The sequence below is a fragment of the Typopeltis vanoorti genome, chromosome 15 (genome assembly GCF_054136105.1).
Source record: "Typopeltis vanoorti isolate ZY-2024b chromosome 15, IOZ_Tvanoo_1.0, whole genome shotgun sequence".
NCBI lineage: Eukaryota > Metazoa > Arthropoda > Arachnida > Uropygi > Thelyphonidae > Typopeltis > Typopeltis vanoorti.
Window position 1 is genome coordinate 15,690,068 of NC_143563.1, and position 20,325 is coordinate 15,710,392.

The 20,325-nt window shown below is 34.8% G+C and overlaps 1 protein-coding gene across 2 annotated transcripts in view; it reads left to right on the forward strand.

Moving 5' to 3' along the window:
* The window catches only part of LOC150098416 (failed axon connections-like), a 78,040-nt gene that overhangs the window by 666 nt on the left and 57,049 nt on the right, over window positions 1–20,325 (forward strand). Inside the window, exon 1 of one of the 2 annotated variants that reach the window (XM_090404882.1) lies at window positions 18,574–18,955. The exons of the other annotated variant lie outside the window; for it this stretch is intronic. Coding sequence (XP_090261008.1) covers window positions 18,740–18,955 — 216 coding nt within the window. The 5' untranslated portion in view covers window positions 18,574–18,739. Of the gene's footprint in view, window positions 1–18,573; window positions 18,956–20,325 lie in introns of those variants that run through there. 2 annotated transcript variants of the gene reach the window in all.

A 20,325-nucleotide genomic window follows, 5' to 3' on the forward strand; every position in this document is an offset into this window, starting at 1 on the left:
ACAAACAACGGATCGTTAATATTTTCATTCATCTCATCAATGCACGTGCTTCGGATCGAAGAGTCTATTTTTTTTTTTTTTTTTTTTTATAAGAAAGCGTGAGAGGTTTGGGGAGCTCTTGAAGCAGTCGGATTATTAAAATTATGCACTTGTTTTAAGTGAGTGGATCGGACATTCAGTGCAAGAAGAGCTCATTTTTTTTTGTTGTTTTTTGAATGCTGAGACAGATATACATGTGATATGTTTATGCCATGAGAAGCTCGATGCAGTTGCTATGCTTAGGGGGAGGGGACTATTCTTAATTCAGAATCTTCCTATATGAAAAGGGGAAATCAAATGATGGAGGATGACTACCGCAAGTGATAATATAAATTTATTATTTAAAATAAGAAATGGTAAATTTTAGAAATAGCTTTTACTCTATAATTCCATAAAAACTTTAACAATAGCTGTGTTTTTTATCTTGCAGCTAATATTTATTTTATTTTCATAGTTTCTTAAAAACCACATAAAGTAAAAGTCTGTAAACAAATCTCGTGTTATTTTAAAAATACGCCCTCTAACTAGTTGCATTAAAAGTTGTTGTTTTTTATAATTAAAAAAAGTATAATGTGAAACCCCTTACTGTAAAAAGCGGTTTTTTACAACAAAATAAACATTTGTATACGTTAAAATACACTTCCCAACATAAAAAAAAAAATTTTAAATTGTAATGTTTTGTATCACTATCAAACACGTTTCTTTATAACACACAAAACAGCTGATACTAGCAAAATGTGCGTAGGAAGAAATGATAGGGAAGCAGTTGTAGAATGGAATCTGATGTATGTGAAATTACAAACTCATGCTAATGGATCTGCTGTTGCCATCATAAATCATTTCCTTTTATCGATTACAGCTACCGATGATAGAAGACTATGTAAAAGGGCTTATCTATCACACGACGTCATTACAAACACACACACACACACACACACACACACACACACACACACACACACAAAGCTATTCTAAAATAAACTACGCGCGCATTTGAAGTGTTCCTAATCCCATCGTAATCCTAATCTTTATCCGTCTCCGATAATTCACTACTCTTCTTCGTAGATAAACCGCTTTAGCTTCGTATTAATCGATTCTGGTACCATCGAAATGCCTACGATCAATTGGTGTTATGAACATTAAAAAAAAAAAAAAAATCGCATGATAGTAAATAGAATTCTGCGGCCTCACTCTATAGTTTGAGAAGCAATCTTTCGTTCTTGTGAGGTCTTCGTTTTATACACGAAAGAAGCTCATGAATAGACAATGTTAGGCCCAGAACGTCAACCTTCGCGGTATAATCCGTATTATGCATTTGATCTTCTACGTTCCAGTAAACCTTATCATTTTTTGCGCCAAGTACATGGTCGGCCAAGAAATGTTCCGGTACCTTACTCTCTTTTTGAAATGAATTCCAATAATAAAATAAAGTAATAATAAACAGCATTCACTGTGATCGCTAGTTGTTTTTAACATTTGATTAATAACAAAATTTGTCGATGAGTAGTTGATATTTAATTATACGGTATATCGTCTGGCATATAAAACTTAATTGTTATACATCCATAAAAGAAACTGCTAGGTGAGCGCCACCTGGCAGTTTCATTTTGTTTTGTTTTGTAATTAATATTCAAATCTAAAATTTTTCTTGTGTGTTTCTCTATCTGTTCCAAAATAAAATTTAAAATTCCGTCATCATAACGCAATATGTATTTTTCGCAGAGAGCTTGTCTATCCAAGGTATTGATTACTATGAGTTTTAATTTATTTTTATATCGCTAAGGGAAGACAGTTTTCATAAAATTTAAAACTAAGTTCAAATCAAAATAAAAATTAAACGTGTTTTATATAAACGAATTAAAAAATTAACTTTTCTTTAATAATCTTTTATTTAATTATAATTCATAGAAACAATTGCAAATCTCAAATGTCATCTCTCAATGTCGGCAGATGGCGCTGCCTACTTATCCATTCTTTTTCAGATTCGCTTTCCAATGGCTGGATATGTATGATCCTAATTAGACTTGTCACCTTGACAAAATTATAATGTGTATTATCTTCCTCCCAGTAATACGTTTCGTAAGGAAAATTGGATTCTACAGTGATTCATGATGAAAGAATGAGAGTAATTAAAAACTAAAACACCACATACTCATGAGTTTGGCGAAGGCAAAGAGCTTATTAAAATATTTGTCATAGCTGAAATTCGCCAGCACATTTTTTAACATCATGTGTATTGCGTAGTTGATTTGCGTTTAAAATCACATGGCACTGATCGTTTGCATTTTCCACTACAGAAAAGGTGATTGGCTGTTGACTGATACTCAAAGGGTCGTGGACTATGAACACTAAGGGTATAGTCGTTGACAAGCTAATATTAGACTGCGGTAAACCATACTAGTTTAAAGCAGTGTTTCCCAACGATTTTGATGCCCTCCCCCCAGCATAATAGTCAGCCAAGTTCTGAAAAAGTATAATATAAATACGTACTTTAAATAAGAAAGGTAAAACTGTTTTTAATTTGACTTTCTTCAATGAATATAAATTTTATATTACATTTTGTATATTATAAAACATAAATCGAACTGAACTCGGGAAAATAAAATCCAAGTTAATGCGATCCTTGAGTTTGATGTCTGATTTAGTCATTTTCAATCTCAAATCCCCATGGTTTGTGATATCCAGATGATTTCTTTTTTTCAGTAGCAAGTCATTTACGGCACTAAAGCCACATTCAACTAAATATGACGACGGGAAGAGCAAAAGTTTTTTTTTTTTTTTTTTTTTTTGCGAAACTAGTTGAATTTCCGTATTTCGTTTGTCTCATCAGATAGCCATGCCATTGTTCCTTTTATCTTGAATAATGTTCTGATAGACTCATAATTTTGCTTTTCTGAGAGTTCCTCTCGATACTGTATTTATGTTGACTGCTGTACTAGTGATGTCGGCTTTTTTCCTAGGAAAATCAAGGTTACAACATCGACAATTTATCACCGACAATGGTGAATTTTTTTGAGTATATCGGTGATGAGGTGAGGTGATGAATGAAACATCATTTTCTAATTGTCCCCCAAAATATTCAAATTCCCCCCCCCCCTGTGGGACGTATGCCCCACGTTGAGAAACACTGGTTTAAAGGAAGGAAAATCGCGTTTACAAAAGACACAAAGAGAAATCCAGGCTGGCTATGGGTTAGCCAATGTATTTGTATCCTTTTGTTAAGTCACCACAAAGATTTGTAAGGTGATAAATTCAATAACTGGTGGATTGAATTACCATTAAAAATAAACAATAAAAAAATTGTTTATTTTATTTTATTTTTTTATGTGAATTCAACGCACGAAATCCTGTATATTTTACAGTAATGTACTTGGACTAAATGACTAGCCCAACAGTTTCGATATGTAGACTCTATCAACGAATAAAATGTACGGAAGTGTCGATCCGAGTTAAACGCAAGGAAATTAAAAACAGGAAATTGCAAAGCCTGACACAATTCATACTTAGTTGTTGAAACAGGGTTATTACAAGTCGTACTTGACTCTGGTGCAAATATACTAAGTTTTTCCACTTCAGAATAACGCATCATGACACCCACTGAGCATTCTTGTTTGGGATTATAGTTTTTGACAACGGCCACATATTTATGCTTGCGTTGCTATAACTCCAGATGCATTTTTTATAGGGCAGATGAACGAGTCGCCGTTCAGTTTACATTGGGCTCCAATGTTTTATTTGTTCACCGTTTGTGTGTTGATGAAGGATTGAGTAGTGGAGAAGGTTGACTGAATGGAGTGCTTTCCGAGATGAGTCCTTGAAAACCTTTGGGGTATCGTTGTAATTTTTTCGCACTTTTTTTCACATTTCATTTTTGAAAAAAAGTAGTCGTTTTTTAATGTTATTTTTTAAAGTCCATCATCATCATCATCATCATCATCATCGACGAATAGAACAATTTGAGCTTTAGTTAAAGGCGTTTAGTACAAATTTTAAAACGGAATATCCGGACAAGATAATCACACACGCACAACATCCAATCGTTTTGAAAACCAGAACTAAAGGAAAAACGAAACAAAAAGTTCAACGCAAGGAAATTAAAAACAGGAAATTGCAAAGCCTGACACAATGTTCATACTTCGCTGTTGAAACAGGGTTAGTACAAGTCGCACTTGACTCTGGTGCAAATATACTAAGTACGAATGTCCAGTTAAAGGTCTAGAAAACAGAACCATGGAGGCTCTTCATTGTGTGTGTGTGTGTGTGTGTGTGTAACAGTGAGATATCAAATGACACTGTGCTGAAAGAAATTGTTTTCCACAAATTTCGCACGATTCAGTACAAGTGTGAAGAATTCTGAAGGTCATGATGATCAGTCACTGAAATGTACTCAATCCTTTGAACCTCTATCACGACCTTTGGCCTTTCTTAATTGTTTTCCTTCTGAAGACTTCCTTAGCAGAGAAATAATACCACAACATATTGTGAACACATCTATCCATATCGCACCTATCATCACTTATGTCTCTGGATGAATGAAATCTTATAAAAAGGGCTCCTTGTTAAAATACCTTTTTCAAATTAAATTTGTCGATCAGGAAGGAAAAATATGTTAATTAATTTTGCATACTATTTTAACGTAACTAATTTTATGTAATTTCTTATTTAATAAAGTCCTAGCTCCACAGCTGATAACCTCCATCCTTCTGGCATCATGCCAAGAGTAATATTTAGAAAGCGTAAAAAAGGGCTGTTTCATTAACAGCTAAAAATGGACCGTTTAAAATCGTACATTTTATATCTCAAAGTTGGAATTACTGTGGTTAATGATAGAAAAGTACTTCCTTTGAATGACATTTCGACCTTATTCAAAAGACTACCGCTTTGTGAAGTCTCTAAAATTAATTCAAACTACAAACACGCACACACAAAAAAAGCTCGTTGCTATGTATTGCGTTTATGGAATATACTTTGCCTTCTTTATTCTGAGAAAAAAAGAAAATCAGCGTTTACGAAGACGAGGGGAAATATTTGCCTGAAGTGTACATCCACCGTTTCTACATTCTTAAAGCAAGAGAGTCCTTGAATACTAATTGGATATGATGGCCTTGTATCAAGTTAAGAAGTCTGCATAGCAAGGTGTGTAAATAGCCATATAAATGCTGACTATTGGTTTACTTAGTTCGTTATGCACCCTCTGAGCATGCATGGATTATAACTGCTTTATACAGAAAATGCATAAACATGTTTTTTTCTGAAGAAGTTAGAAAAAACTTGGTGCATTCTGAATCGTTTTTTTGGAATAATAATATAATGTAATGACTGTGGGAAAACTCCATAGTTTTTCATAAAAAACAAAGTACTCGGCTACTAAAGTAGTGATGAGCACAGCATGTGTGTCGAAAGAGGAAGTCGTACGACAATTAATGCTTATATTTGAAACTAAATATGATTAAGCAGCAAGAAAGCAAAATACTAATTGGTTTAACGGAAATAAGAGCATCGATTAACAAGGTTTGTAATTAACATCAAGAAGCTACTAATTAATAGTCAATTTTAATTTTGATAAAAAAAAAGAAAAGTTGTATTTCGAAACAGTCGTCGATATTTCATTCGAAATACGAGGAAATAAAATGTAATTACTATCTGACATTTTAAGGTCTGTTACTTCATCACAGAAAAAAGTAAAAGACCATGCACAAAAGCGTAGGTTTTATTTATTTCTACAAATGCCCTTACAAGAGATGCTCCATAGTAAACTCCACAATTTAGTAACCAAAATTCTATCCTAAATTCCACAATAATCGAATCAAATTTTCTCTATATATATCTACTTTAAATGACGCCTTATATTCTTTCACAACAGAAGCACTTTTCTTGATAAGGACAAATCGGCTTATCTTTATTCACGATAAACAAATATAGCCATACCTCACTTGAGGAATCTTTTAAGAACAAAACCTCATTATAAAGGAAGTTTTTTTTTTTTTTTTTCACGCAATATATTCCTTAACCAGCGCATGAAATGCATTGTCTTAACACCATAATAAAAACTCAATTCCTAGAAAGAAGTTGCTGCCAATTGTCTTAATTTTACGTGGAAAAAGGTAGTATAAGAACACGATGGCTTAGCATCTTAGATTTCTACAAGCGAGAAAGATGGTATAGGAAGTTAATTTCTATTAGATTGACGTTAGAGTCAACAAAGTAACTGCAACTTTCACAAAAGATATTTTAAAAAATCCTCCAGAGGGAACTCTTGAATAAAGAAGGCTTTATGTATAGAACATTTTAAATGTTATAAATAAAGCTATGCTAAATGAGCTGCTGAAAGAGTACCAAATGAAAAATTCATTAAAAAAAAAGAAAAACTTTTCTGATTCAAACAAAGAACAGTAACTGCAGTATTACCTAATTTTGAATTTTACTCGCGAGTAAAAATGTCCTAAGGTCGTTTTTTTTTTTTTTTTCTCTAATGTTATTGTTTGAAATTTTAATTTTTTCCCCCACTGAAATCTTTATTTCTGCAAATAGAAACTTATCGTTCTGTATTCATCTGCAACTTGCTCTTATATAATAAAGGCGTTAGATGAAGGCATTTTTAGTCTTCTGGAGAATGACGAAGGTGGCTGACAACCAATTTCCAGTTGGGACTACAATGACATTCAGCGCGTCTCCCTTTCCGTACTGGGCATAACAGAAATGAGGTGTCACTCACAGATACAGTAAACTAAACTCTCTTTCTATCGCTCTCTTGTAACTTCTTCGAAAATTTCGAAATCTCTTTCGGGGATTGGGATCTAGCCTAATAACGAATATAACCTACAGTACTTGACAGGTTTAAGTTCTAGAAAAAAGGTCTAATTCCTACCTGCATGCTTTTGTGTGTAAATTGCGAGTGTTCTCTTGGTTAGTTTGCCTGGTTGTTGGACAAAAACACTGTCGCCTCCGTACGAGACAGGCTAATTCACCTTCCACTGAAAAGTCCTAATAAAGGTTCTTCGCCCCCTAAACAGGATTCAAACTCAATTCTTTCCAACCAAAGGGCTTCATCGAAAATAACTGAGTTAGGGGGAGGACCTCTATTCCTATAGTGTACCCCATTAATCTACTAGAGAATACTGAATAAACAACTCATTCTCAGTATTTTGTCCACATGATCTCAAAACGATTATTAGGACACTGATCAGGCCCGCCTGGTTGGCCGAGTGGTTAGCGTATTCCCTCTCCAGCCACAAGGCTGCTGGTTCAAATCCCGCCTTGAGCATGAATGTTTGTGATTGTCTATGAAAATACTAGTGGGAAGTAGATGGCGTTGGTGTAGATAATGCGGTTCATGCGGTTCGCTGTAGTTAGTGGATTGAGTGATGGAGACGGAGAGTTGTAGAGTGAGTGCCCTCCTTCGAGGAGTCTTTGGACTCGTTGGAGGTGTCACGTAATTATAATAATAATAAAAAAAAATGTGTCTTTTAGAATTATAATCTATAAGCCACTATCAGATTATCAGATCACCTATATTCTTAAAACAGCCAACTTGTCTATTCGTTCATTCGACTTTTTATCACACAGTCTCTTTCTATTAATGGGTTATTTACCTGAACTTGAATTATCATAATGGCACTTCTTCTTTGTCTAAACCTATAGAAATATGAGAGGGGTGGTTTCTATCCATATACAACCTCACTTGAAACCGAATTCTCCTCTTCACTTGCTCTACTTAGTTGCTAGGAATAGGAACGTTCCTCTTTCTGATTTTACCCCAAGCACCACAACTCACACCGAATCCGAACCTAGACATTTTTGTAACATGAGGTTTCAAATATGCCAAGTAACTGGACATGCCTGAAACCTCGTCAATGCTCTGATACGACGTTTAATCCAATTGGCGTAGTGTATTATGGCTGTCAACTGTGTGTGTCTGTTTTCCGGAATGATAAACTCTTCCACCTCTGTCAGACCAACTACAACTTTAACTGGAAAGCCTGGTAAATGTTCTTCGCATTCCAGACATGATCGAACCCAGGTTTTTCCAACCAAAGGGCATCGTCGAAGGCTGTTGTGCCTCGGAGGCTCTTGGAGTGGATTTTTGAAGACGAAAACACACATCGATCCTCCTCACCGAATTCGTTGGGCGGAGAGTTGTAGAGCGAGTGCCCTCTCTACAATTGTCAAAGTAGTCGGTCTACTTTGACAATTCAACTAAATCCTCTATCGTCGTCTTCAAGATTGTATGATTCCCCATCACCGACATCATTACCTTCCAAAATAACAATCTGATAAATTATCGTTACTTCTAAGATTACAACTATAAAACGATTGTTTCGGAGAATGGCCGCAAGATGTTATGGAGTACATCCGCGCCGATTGTCGAAGGTTGAATTCTTCGCAAGCAGTATCCGTAAGAAACGATTTGATAAAGCATTGGAAGGGAATTTTGTCTATGAATACTGCTTGCGAAGAATTCAACATTGTATACATTCTATTTCTTTAAATATTTGTACATTATATGAATATAATTACAATCATCTAGAGACAAAGGGAATGCATTTTTTGACGAGAGAAATTCGAGCCTTCTCAATACATAATCTCAAATTTAATGACATCAACTTTCATCTTCAGTTTCCTCAATAACAATTCATCCCACCTTCCTTATTATATTCTCTTTGATTATTATTATTATTTTATTCCAAGCTGGAATTTGTTTCGTTTAATGTTCTATGTCATTTTGCCCAATAGGAGCATGCTGTGTTTTAATTTCATTGCTCGAGAATCCCGTTATCCTATTTTGTCAATTTAATTTGTTGTTTCTCTGAGCTCATACAATTCTTTCTTAAAATCTAGATTTTCTCCAATCAAACTTTTCTCTTAACGGAGTGGCCTGACTTACACTTCTCATTTCCAGTTGGACTGATCCAGAAATAAAGTTATTAAGAATTGGCTACTCACTAATGATCTCAGCGCCCTTGTGGGCGCTGAGATCATTACAAGAGTCTTATGCTTATCCTTACAAGAGTATTTATGACCACTCTCTAAAAGCTGTTGACCTTTCCTTTTACATAAATGTACGTGTTGGCTGTGGCCTACATCCTTCATATTACAATCTACATGTCGATTTATTCCTCGTGGAGTATCATTCGCCCATCTAATCTAGTCAGTCTTATTTGTCACTACAAGAATTCTAAATGTTAAATCCACTCCTCCCTTTCTTTTCCAAGATGGACAACCTTAGCAAACCTTTTGAAAACGGTACTTCTCCATTCTACTTGAAATACAGTTCTTACTGAAGATCTAATGCCTTTTTCTGGTATTCTTCTCTACAAGTGCACCAAGAGGGTTCAAGTTAGAAATAAGCAATCATAATGATTCTTGTAGAAGTGGAGGTTGTATTCATTGAGGAAAAGCCTTCCCTCGTTTTCCCCGTTTTCGATAAATTTGGAGCTGAACCATTTATGGATGTGGTTAGCATTTTCCCTCGTTTATATCATTAGAAAAAAGAGGAGGCATGGTTGGTGATGGCCTGTTCATCGGAGCAGAGATCACGGAAATACCAGAAAAGGCATTATGCTGAAGGAGAGCCCCTATAGGGAAGAGATTGGAGGGAGTCAGTGAGAGAGGCGCGATCTATTAAGCGAATAGGCTCTTTTCTGAATAAATCAAGAATTATAAGTACGATTTTTGGTGTACCGCCCCAAAGGTGAAAACAATATTTTAAGGTCTGACGGATTTGGGATTTATAAAGTGTTACGGATTGAGCAGAAGAGAATATTGTTCGGAACCTAAAGGAATACCAGCCTTTTTGGGAGGTTGAAGAGGCTACCGACATGATGTGTAGTTAGATATAAAGGCTAATCAATGAAGAGAAAAATGATATTGATAGACGAGCGGAATATTGTCAAAAATCAAGAAGAGTGAAGTGTGGTCTTCCTTTCAAGAAATAAGATAGGATTAGATGGATTATATTTTCGTAGCTTTGGGTTTCACTAGATTATCTTCACCCCACTTCAGAATTGTTAGAAGATCGATGTTTAAGGCAATGAGCATAGAAGATTTTGATGCTTGAGTCATCATCTGAGTACTACAAGGTTTTATGAATGACGATATGAGTGGGATCGAACATTAGCGTGAGAAGGTCATTAACATATAAAAGGAAGAGTGTAGATAAAGCATAGAACCTTAGAATTTTGTATCGATGGAAAAGCAGATGAGAGGGATCCATGGACTATGACCCACAAAGTTCAGGAAGATCATAGCATAGCATGGTAGCTTGGTAAAAAGACTGCGACGCCAAAATCGATGAAAATAACAAGAGTCTTGGAAATAACAAGCGCGACCTCGTAAGTTTTTTCAAACTTTTCTTTTTCTCCAAAGATGGGTAAGATTAGTTAGGAGATCTGCTGTAGAGCAAAAGTGGTGATATCCATACTGGTATTCACTACTTAATCATGGGTCTTCAAATAGTGTAATGCAGTGGCTGCAATGACCTCTTCCCATTATTTTCGAGGATATTCAGGTGAGAACAATAATGCGATAGTTTGTTGAATGGCTTTTCTTGTTTCGATGCTGTTGAATTGCCAGATCAGTATGACAGCTTGTAAAGGCGACACAAGATGGGCGTCAGTTGTGGAGCACAAGATTTTAGTGCAACTGGAGGAATACTATCTGAATCAGGGGACTTACTAGTATCAAGTATATTTTGTATTTTTTTTGAAATCCTTCTGGAGAAAGATTAGGAGAATGGCGCATGCTGTGGGTAGTTCTTGGAACAGTGAGTAAACCATCGATGCTGAACACCATGTTCAGCATCGATGGTTTACTCAACATTACATACAGACAAAACTAACCTCTTAACTCACCATTTTCCCTCTAATTATTATGCAATGACGCAAACAGATTCTCTCCTATTACACGAAAGACATCATACTCGATGCTTAGTTTCATGTACTGCCGAAAGATCACAAGAAACTTGATTCCCGTCTAGATGCTGAAAAAAACATGTCTGATATTTACGACAATTCTCGATTATTTATGCGATCTGCGGTCTAAAGTTAGTTCCCTATGGTGATAACACTGAGACAGATATACCTCATGATGCAAATATATTACACTAGTATGGTTTAAGCCAGCATCTCATATGATCTCATATTTCTCAATGATCTCAGACACGATCGCCCTGGTGGTCTAAATGCAAATGAAATTTCTAATTTTCACTTGCTTGGACAGTCAGTTAGTTGGACAGCTCAAAGAGATGAGGATTTTCAGTTTTAAGTTCGTTTATATTTAAACACATAAAGTTCGTGCCATTTTTGTTTGTGTGTTCGGTTTGTCTATTTTAGGAAAGTAAAAAGCACTGAAGTTTCTGTATCTGAGTTCCTCTCACGCCAAAGACTTGGGTTTGATATGGATATCAAACCCAAGTCTTTGGTGTGAGAACGTTTTCCATCCAGGAAAACGTTCTCACTCCTCCAAATGAAAAAGCTAACTAATCTTGAATTGTAAAATTCTAAAAATATTTCTCTCGCACTATGAGAGGAATCTAGCTGTAGTGTTTCCAACCAAAGAGCATCGTCCGTACCGACTACTACACTGCGACCCAACGCCACGGCCATTCTTTTAACTGTACTAAAGAGGGCGCTTTTCATGGGGACGAAGAAAATGAGCGATATCATTCTCTGACATATATATCTCAATCGCCAGTGTAATGTCTTAATGAATAAAAGTATATCAACAAGCTTAAATATATCTTTTATGTGACATGAAAGCATAATACGAGGGACGTCCAGAAAGTAAGTTCCGATGGGCTGTCAGGGAAACAAAAATATACTTACAAAAAAAAAAAAAAAAACTTTATTTCAAATTAAAGTAGACATCTTTCGCTACTTTTCTACATAATTTCCGCCATTGTTCAGGCACTTATCATAACGGGGCACCAAGAGTTGTATACCTTCGTCGTAGAAGGTTGCCGCCTGTGACGCAAACCACGTATTGATTGCTTCTTTGACCTCGTCTTGAAACCGCCGGCCACCAAGGAAAGATTTCGGATGTTTGAACAGGTGAAAGTCGCTTGGCGCGAGGTCAGGACTATATGGGAGATGATGGAATAGTTCCCAGCCGAAGGTGGCCAGAAGTTGTGTTACGCCGGCCGTGTATGGGCGGGCGTTATCATGAATCAATACAACGCCCCCTGGTAAGCATGCCACGTTGTTTATTCTGGATCGCACGATGCAGTTTCTTAAGGGTTTGGCAGTGCATACACGCGTTGATTGTGACTCGATAATAAAATAAAAGTACTATTTTCCCGTTACATTACGACTACGCATATTATAACTGTTTAGTCAACATTTGACTATCATTAGACCATCTCAGCCTATTTCTAAAAAGCAAGACTTTCTTACATAGCGAGCCTTTGGAGTTTCCATAATTAAATAATCCCACGTGTGCCACAGTAGAAAATTATATTTGTAAAATAAATATAATTTTTTACTGTGGCACACGTGTGATTTTTAATTACTACTTAAGAAGGAAACCAATCGTATTTCCATTCTTCTCCCTTCGATGTTATCTAAAATAATGGAGAAATCTGTTAACGTTTATTTCTGCGCCATCTAGAAACCTGTCAACTAGTAAACGATTCCCAGTTATGCATTCGCCTCTATCGATCGACAGATTTTCTTGCTTCTATCACTCAACTTTAGGAAAGTGCTGTTAAAAAGTTTAGAGTATACAAGTGATTAGTCTATACATCACTAAAGCATGCTCAAATCTATTTTTTTTTTTTTTTAAATCTTCGCAATTAGGTTACTGGTTTCTTCTTTTGTCGTACATCAGGATCTTCAAATTTTGCTACTAATGGAGCGGTGCCGCAGGCTGCATTCTTTGTATCGTACACTTACTTTGTATCATCTGTAAACATCAATGACCCTTTTAGTTGAGCGAAAATTCAATCCCTGGTTTGGTGATGATGGTCCGTTCCCATGATGCGTCTTTCCCATATCACGGATCCTGAATAACAGAGACAACTCAACAAAAATCTAGATTTTGGTTTTGGTCTCTGATAGATGAAAATAACAGATAATGTATGTAAATAAAATCTGAATTTTGTTTACAACTCTTTAAATATTAATTTTCAGATCATTCTTTACTTCAAAGTCAGATAAACCTGTTAAACGCATACTGCTAGAGAGGAAGATCTCTTCTCTCTCTCTCTCTCTCTCTGAGATAACTTCACTCTTCTTTAGCATATCTCAAGTATATTGTCTGCTTAGAAGCCAAGAAACCATTTTTGTTTGTTTATTTGTTTCTCCATATACTTTTTTGCGGGGGAAACTGGAGAGGGGGATGGAGTAAGGAGTCGACGATAGATGCAGGGAACCAGGGTTCATAAGATTTCATATAATTGAAAACCATCGTTTCTTGCCTATGATAACGGAATTATCAGGAACTGCCATCTCCCTGTTTCTGATTTATTAATCCCTGGTGCCTATCTTGAAAGAAAGTGATTCTCTCCATTGATTTTAGGAAATGCAAACAGTTTCGCTTTCTACTGATGATGTCATGCTTTTGTGTCACAAATGACGTCACAAAGGATGGCTGTCCTCGGTATTTCTTATATATGGTCATCCTCATTAGTCATTTGGAGCTTGATGATATAGTAAGTAGTAATCTCTTGCTTTAATACGAAACAGAATTGCTTATTGAAGAAAACGTCATTTATTTCTTAAAAAAAAAATAAATAAATAAAATCTTATTTCATTTCTGGGAAGAAAGGAAGTACTTTTCAGGAAGTACTTTTAAGATTCGCAAAGCATTTCCTTCCTTTTCTGCCATGGTTGATTGCAAAGTGAAGCTAAAATTTCCCCATTGAGAGCTTCTTCAAATTTCGCATACGTGCATAATATCCGACTCGATATTAAAATACTATGATTTCATTTTTATTTTGTTTCGGAACGAATATAAGAACTAGATTTTTAAAAAAATGAAGATTCTAGAATACGTTTGGAGGAAAAGAAAATATAATTTGAGCGTCAAGGCTGAGAAAAAAATGTCAAACTACGATTCAAAGAAGAGAGAGAGAGCGATTTTTATGTATATATTAGTATAAAATTCCGATATGAACTCCAGTATAAGATCTCTAATCGCATTAAATCGATAGACACTGATCTTCCTGCTAAAGTAAAATTCTCTCTCCCATATCTGCCTGAGATTTATTACTTCTATTTTTACTGCACCACAAATTAATTTCATGACAATTGTCTGTTTTTATTATAATGAAAGATAATTAAATAGTCATTTTTTTAAGATAAAGAGATATGGAAAACCTTGTGCTTTCTTCGGGTAGTTAAAGAGAGAAAAAAAGCTGACAAGAAACACAATATTAATTTTAAAAACCCTCTAATATCTGAAATGTTGATAATAAAAACGGAGAGCACTGAAGCTAGGTGAATCTTTTGAACAACTCCACCGTTTATTAGTTCTTAGAATGTAAATTATCCGCAAATACGCAGGATATTCTGTGGAGAAGTTATTCCATTACATTTATTGCTCCATCGAGTAGTATTGCATGAATTTACATCCGTGTGTCTAATTGGCTTTTCAATTATACTACTCTTACATTATTCAGGCGTGCGTTTTATACTTATTTTATTTATGCTGATTATTGTGCATGCACCATCGAGTGGGGTGCGCAAGTGCAGTGTAATCCAGGCGAGTAAGTGATACGCCAGAGTCACGCAGTACAGCTAACAGTAGTTCGTAGAGTGGGAAGAAAAAGCGGACACTATTCACAAACCTCACATGTTATTATGCAAAATCTAAAACTGACCTCAACCTGGCTAGATGATTACAAATATTTTTTCCCGATGAAAGTAAAACCAGTTTTATGTTTTATCTTTGCATACAAATGAGCATTGTAAAGGATTGTAAAGTAGCAAACAGCAAATATATGTCTAATTGAGAGATAAATATAAATATAACAAATATGACAGTTCTAATGACACCAAACTATAGGGATAAGCGGAGAAAATGATTGACATGAAAAGTTTTGATTTTTTTTAATTATGTACATTTTACGCTTTTTATCAGAAATATAAAGTACAGTTATAAATTATAACAACATACAAAAACAAATAACAGTGCCCTCTTTTCTTCCTTTAAACTTCTGATATCGTATTCACAATCAATCATATGTGATCTGGTTTAGAACTAATGATTATGATAATAATAATAATAATTTTAATAATATTTAAAAAAAAAAAAAAATAATAATTTATTATTATTTCTCAGATAAAATACATACATTATATGAAGACAATTATGCATAACAAATCCTTTCTCGTACTTAAAGTTTTTTTTTTAAATAATAATAATAACAATAACTGTTTACAACAAATATTATTATAACATTCATAATGATGATTATTACAGACGTTTCTTTGCAATTTTACACTCTATATATACAATATCAATGGATATAATCACTCTATATTGTATACTTTTGTTACAGTTATTACATACATTTGAATACATATGATACATTACTTACATTTGTTTACATATGATACTTACTTTACATACATTTGTTTACATAGAATACATATATTAAATACTTTGGTTTACACGTGATACGTACATTACATGCACTTGGTTACATATGATACATCTTGGATGAGAACTAATTTCTCTGCTTTCATCCGCGAAGCTTATATGTAAGCTTATCTGAGGATGACACCAGTTGGTTATTATTTATTGTTTTTTTTTGCTGTGTTGGGAAGCTACGAAATCTATGATTGAGAAGTCTGTGCACGTGCGCGCGCGCGCGCACACACACACACACAATTTGGAATGTATTGATGCGTCGCTGAACTGGAATGTATATGTGATATAATTAGTAGTCTGAGGTCTTGTTATATGGTATGTATTTCTGACTGTCCTGTAGTTGGCATCGAAATAATGTTTTAGCAAAGCTGCATAGTGACATAAATGCTTTGCTGTCAGTATTTTGTGTTCTGACATTGCAATATATATTAAGGTCGTTATTTTCTCTTTGTTCCCATAATAATAATAATAATAATAATAATAAATAATAATAATAATAATAATAATAATAATAATAATAATAATAATAATATGATAAATGGTGGAAAGCAAAACTAAACTCCTTTCCTTAATGCATGTAACCATAAACTTTCAACTAGTTTATTTTCTTTACAATTTGACATCTACAAAGGCTTCCTCTTTCGTGTAAACTTTAAAAAAAAAGCGAAGAAAAAACAGGAAGGCATAAATTTTAGGCAACAAAAGTGAAACAAAAAACATGCGGATAAACACATTTACTTCTACCTCCTCCCCCCTCCCTTTCCGCTACACACACACACACACACACCAAAGCACTCTGCTGTACATTTGACTTTCAATCTTAAAATACGTTTTACAATCAAATATCAAAGTAGAATTCTCACTTCGAAACGTAACTTATTTTTTTGTTGTTGTTGTTCTCGCACTCGCCGATTGACATAGACTATGAACAAACAAATGACACAATTAAGTTAACTGTAAATATTTACTTACCCATCTCAATAAAAATTAAGCTAGCAGAATTCACCCTCATTCACAACAGAAAATGAATAAGGCAAATGAGTTGTGTCGTTTTTCAAACTAGGAATCTTTGTACAATCGATTGTTTATTATTACTGAAATTATTAACGAAGTCAACAAGTTCAGGCTATCTAGTACAGAAGAGAAGCCTAAAGATAGTATTCTAAAAAACTGTATATTAATTTCAGTTACCTTGAATCCGAATATTGCAAAAATATTTGGTACGCACTGAACAATTAAAAACAAGCACATTAAAATATCTCTTTTGAAAGCCGTTGTAGAGATTTATTTATTTAATATTATGAATTATTTATTACTAGTCGACTAGTCCAATTACGATTACTTCGTCTGCCACTGAAGCTTTTGTACTCCTGGTGTTTTTTTTACTGAACTAAGCAATGATAAAATTGATTTAAATTAAAATAAATAAAAACAAATATTAAAAAAAAAACTTTACACGTTATTTTAGCAGTAATTTGTAAAGAACATTATTAATTTCAGTATTGCATATTATATAAATAACGGTATTTATTTTATGTAAATACCGATTGTTTCTTCAATAATTTCTAAGATTTGCAAAAAGAGAACTCCGCTGATTATTTATAACAAATTTAATATCATTATTTATTATATTTGTAATAAAATTATCTTCGTATGTGGTTTTGCAATTGACTATAATCAGAATGTTATTAAATATTCATTATTTTGTAAATATTCCAGATTGAGAAAATAAATAATAATCTCGACCGCAATTGAATGCGGTCGAGATTATACGTTTACAATATCGTTCGGCTGCCAAAATAAAATGGGAAAAAATTAAATAATTTTCCAGCTGTTTTCCGCTCTTGATTTCTTCAATAATTGCTCAGTAGCGAATATATTAATCCAACATAATTACACAAGCTCGTATAAATAGCTAACGCAACACATCTCCGCCTGTCGTCCAGCTATACGAAACACAAATTGAAACAATGTAATGACACGAGTATCATTTTGTGTCATTACTGGTTGTAATGAATAATAAACAGTTGTTATGTTGGTAGAAATTGCAGAGCACTGACTCTTTCTAGAAAAACAAACGAACACTCTCGAATGTTCATTTATTGTATTTAGAAAGAAATTTTAGCGTCATTGCGCGCACACACACACACACACACACACACACACACACACACACACACACACGCTGCGTCCTTTTCTACGAGGAAGTTCAACCAGAGCGTGCTTCGGTTAATTTGTTTTGAACTGATTACAAGTTGAGCAGGATTAAGGATGTAATAGGTCGTTAGCACAACTGGCAGACAGATAGCGCCACCGTGAGACTGTTTTAAGTCAGCGAAGTATGAAGTGAGTAAAGTCATGTGGCAAAGACCAATAAAGGATCTCTGTGAACGTGGAAAGAACTTGCCTCTCTAGATAACACCAACAATTCTTTAGGCTCCATAGCACTTCTTAAAACTTAGACTACTAAATCTCGATCTTACTTTTTTTATGTTGATTTTAAGCTTAATTAAGGCAAGCTCATATTTTGGTTCGCTATTTGCTAATATGCTATCTCCGTTTGAAGGCCATTCACATCACTTTTTTTTTGTGAGTTTTCTGGACATAAAATTTATTGTTTTTAATTACATGGATGTTAAACGCATGGAAAAGATGCTGCCTATTCACCTCAGCAAAAAAAAAAAACGTATTTAAAAAACAGTGCCACTACATAGGCTCGTGATTTTTATCAGAGAAATTTTCCAAAAGAGAAAGTTGAAACGAGAATGAATCACAGAACATTCCTTCATACAAATACAAGGAAATCACCACAAGCTCTTTCCTAACTGCCTGTTTCCCTTTCGAAATTCCCCGGAAAGAAAAATCTTCTATTGCCTATAACGTGAGATCGAAGCGAGACCGAGATCGTGACGTCATCATCGTGAGAATAAAGCGGAATGTTGGAAGAGACGCTACTGGCGCGCGTCTCCCGTCTGTGAGTGAAGACAAGTGTGAAGGGGTGGCTTGCGCCGTTCGGGAGTAAGATTGTTCTCGTACTGTATTCGGGGGCTTCATCGTTGCCGTTCGCGTGGCACGCCATTTTGAACTCTCTCTCGTTTTGACAGACGCCGCCATGACCAGCACACCGGCTGAAGAAACTCCTGCTACCAACGCTACAACCAATGGTGGGACCACAAATGATAGAAATAGGCAAGGTGCTCACAAAACTGATTTTGAGAAAGATGTGGTGTATTTATACCAATTCACCCGATGTCCAACCCTGCCTTCGGCTTCGCCGTTTTGTTTGAAGGTGGAAACGTGGTTGCGAATGACAGGTCTGAAATACGAGGTAGGCGTCCCATCCTTCTCTTGCTGTCAGTGTGTGGATGAAGTGCTTAAATATAATATGCTTGTTGGAATTTAGAATACCTTCGTGGCTTTTGTGCTTCGCTAATGTTTAATGTTTCTTTATTGCTGTGTGAACGGTTTCTGCAGGCTTTGATGCGACTGGGCGTGTGCCTTGATAACAATGGAGGAGAAAGAGCCTTCATCTTCTCACCAGCCATCAGTGCAGCTTCTTACATTCTCTGAGAGCTTATCCTCTTGATCGATAAAAGCTGTACATTTTAAATGCTTAGTTATTTGCTTATTAACTAGTGCATCGACTAATCGATTCTTTGTTTGGTCATTAATTAAACGAAACTATCTTGTTTTAGTTGTATGTAAGAATACAAATAATATAGAAAGAAAAATAAACATGGATGCAAGGAGTCGTTCTCCAAAACGCATATTTTTGTTAACACAAGGAGATTTTTCGTTAAAACTCGAGTATTTTGTTTAGAGTGTTTTTAAAAGCGACTTAAGATTAAATTTCTTTAAGTTTTTCGTTAACGAAAGCGAGTGCGTAATCAAAATACGGTTTTTGAATGAAGTTTTCAAATACTTCCGAAGAAAGATATTAATGAAGTTCTTTCCTTAGAATATGTCGCCATCGTATTTTGCTTGCTATTAATGCCAGCCATTATGGTATGTGTTTAACACGATGTTTGTTTATCGGATTGCGCAGAATCGTATAATTCCAAAGTGCCTGCTTGAGATGCCTTAGTGTTGTAGCTCAAAATGTGGGCTTATGGATTATGAAACGAATTGTAAACGTACGCTGTTTTTGAGGATGTTGCACTCCATATGGTGTGGGTTTTGCTGATGTATAATTGGTGCTTGAGATAGCATACGAGAACGCGTATTTTTTTCGTTTGATATTTTATGTTTATGACTGAAATATCTTAACGTGAAAATAACCAAACTATTTAATTTAAAAGAAATTAATTTTTATTTTGATGTTTTTTATATATTTATAATATTTATAAATGCAATTTATTTATTTAAATGCAATACTTTTAACATTTGAAAATAAATACAGTGAAACTAAAAATAATTCGTTTATGCGTTCATTGGTATTTGCATAGCGAATTTTAAATATTATTATTTTTGTTTTTGTTATTTCACTAATACGTCCATGAGGTGGCATTGTAGTGCAATGCGATTATCGTGAGAAATTAACGTGAAAAGAATATCAATGCAGTCGTTTGGCTATGAATATGGAAGAAGAAAAAAAATGAAAGCAGTTTACTGTTTACAGATTGTTTTTATTTTAAAATGCAGTATTTGCTGCATCCTTGTGATCTGTAATGCAGCTGTTGGAAGGCGGCCAGATTTCCC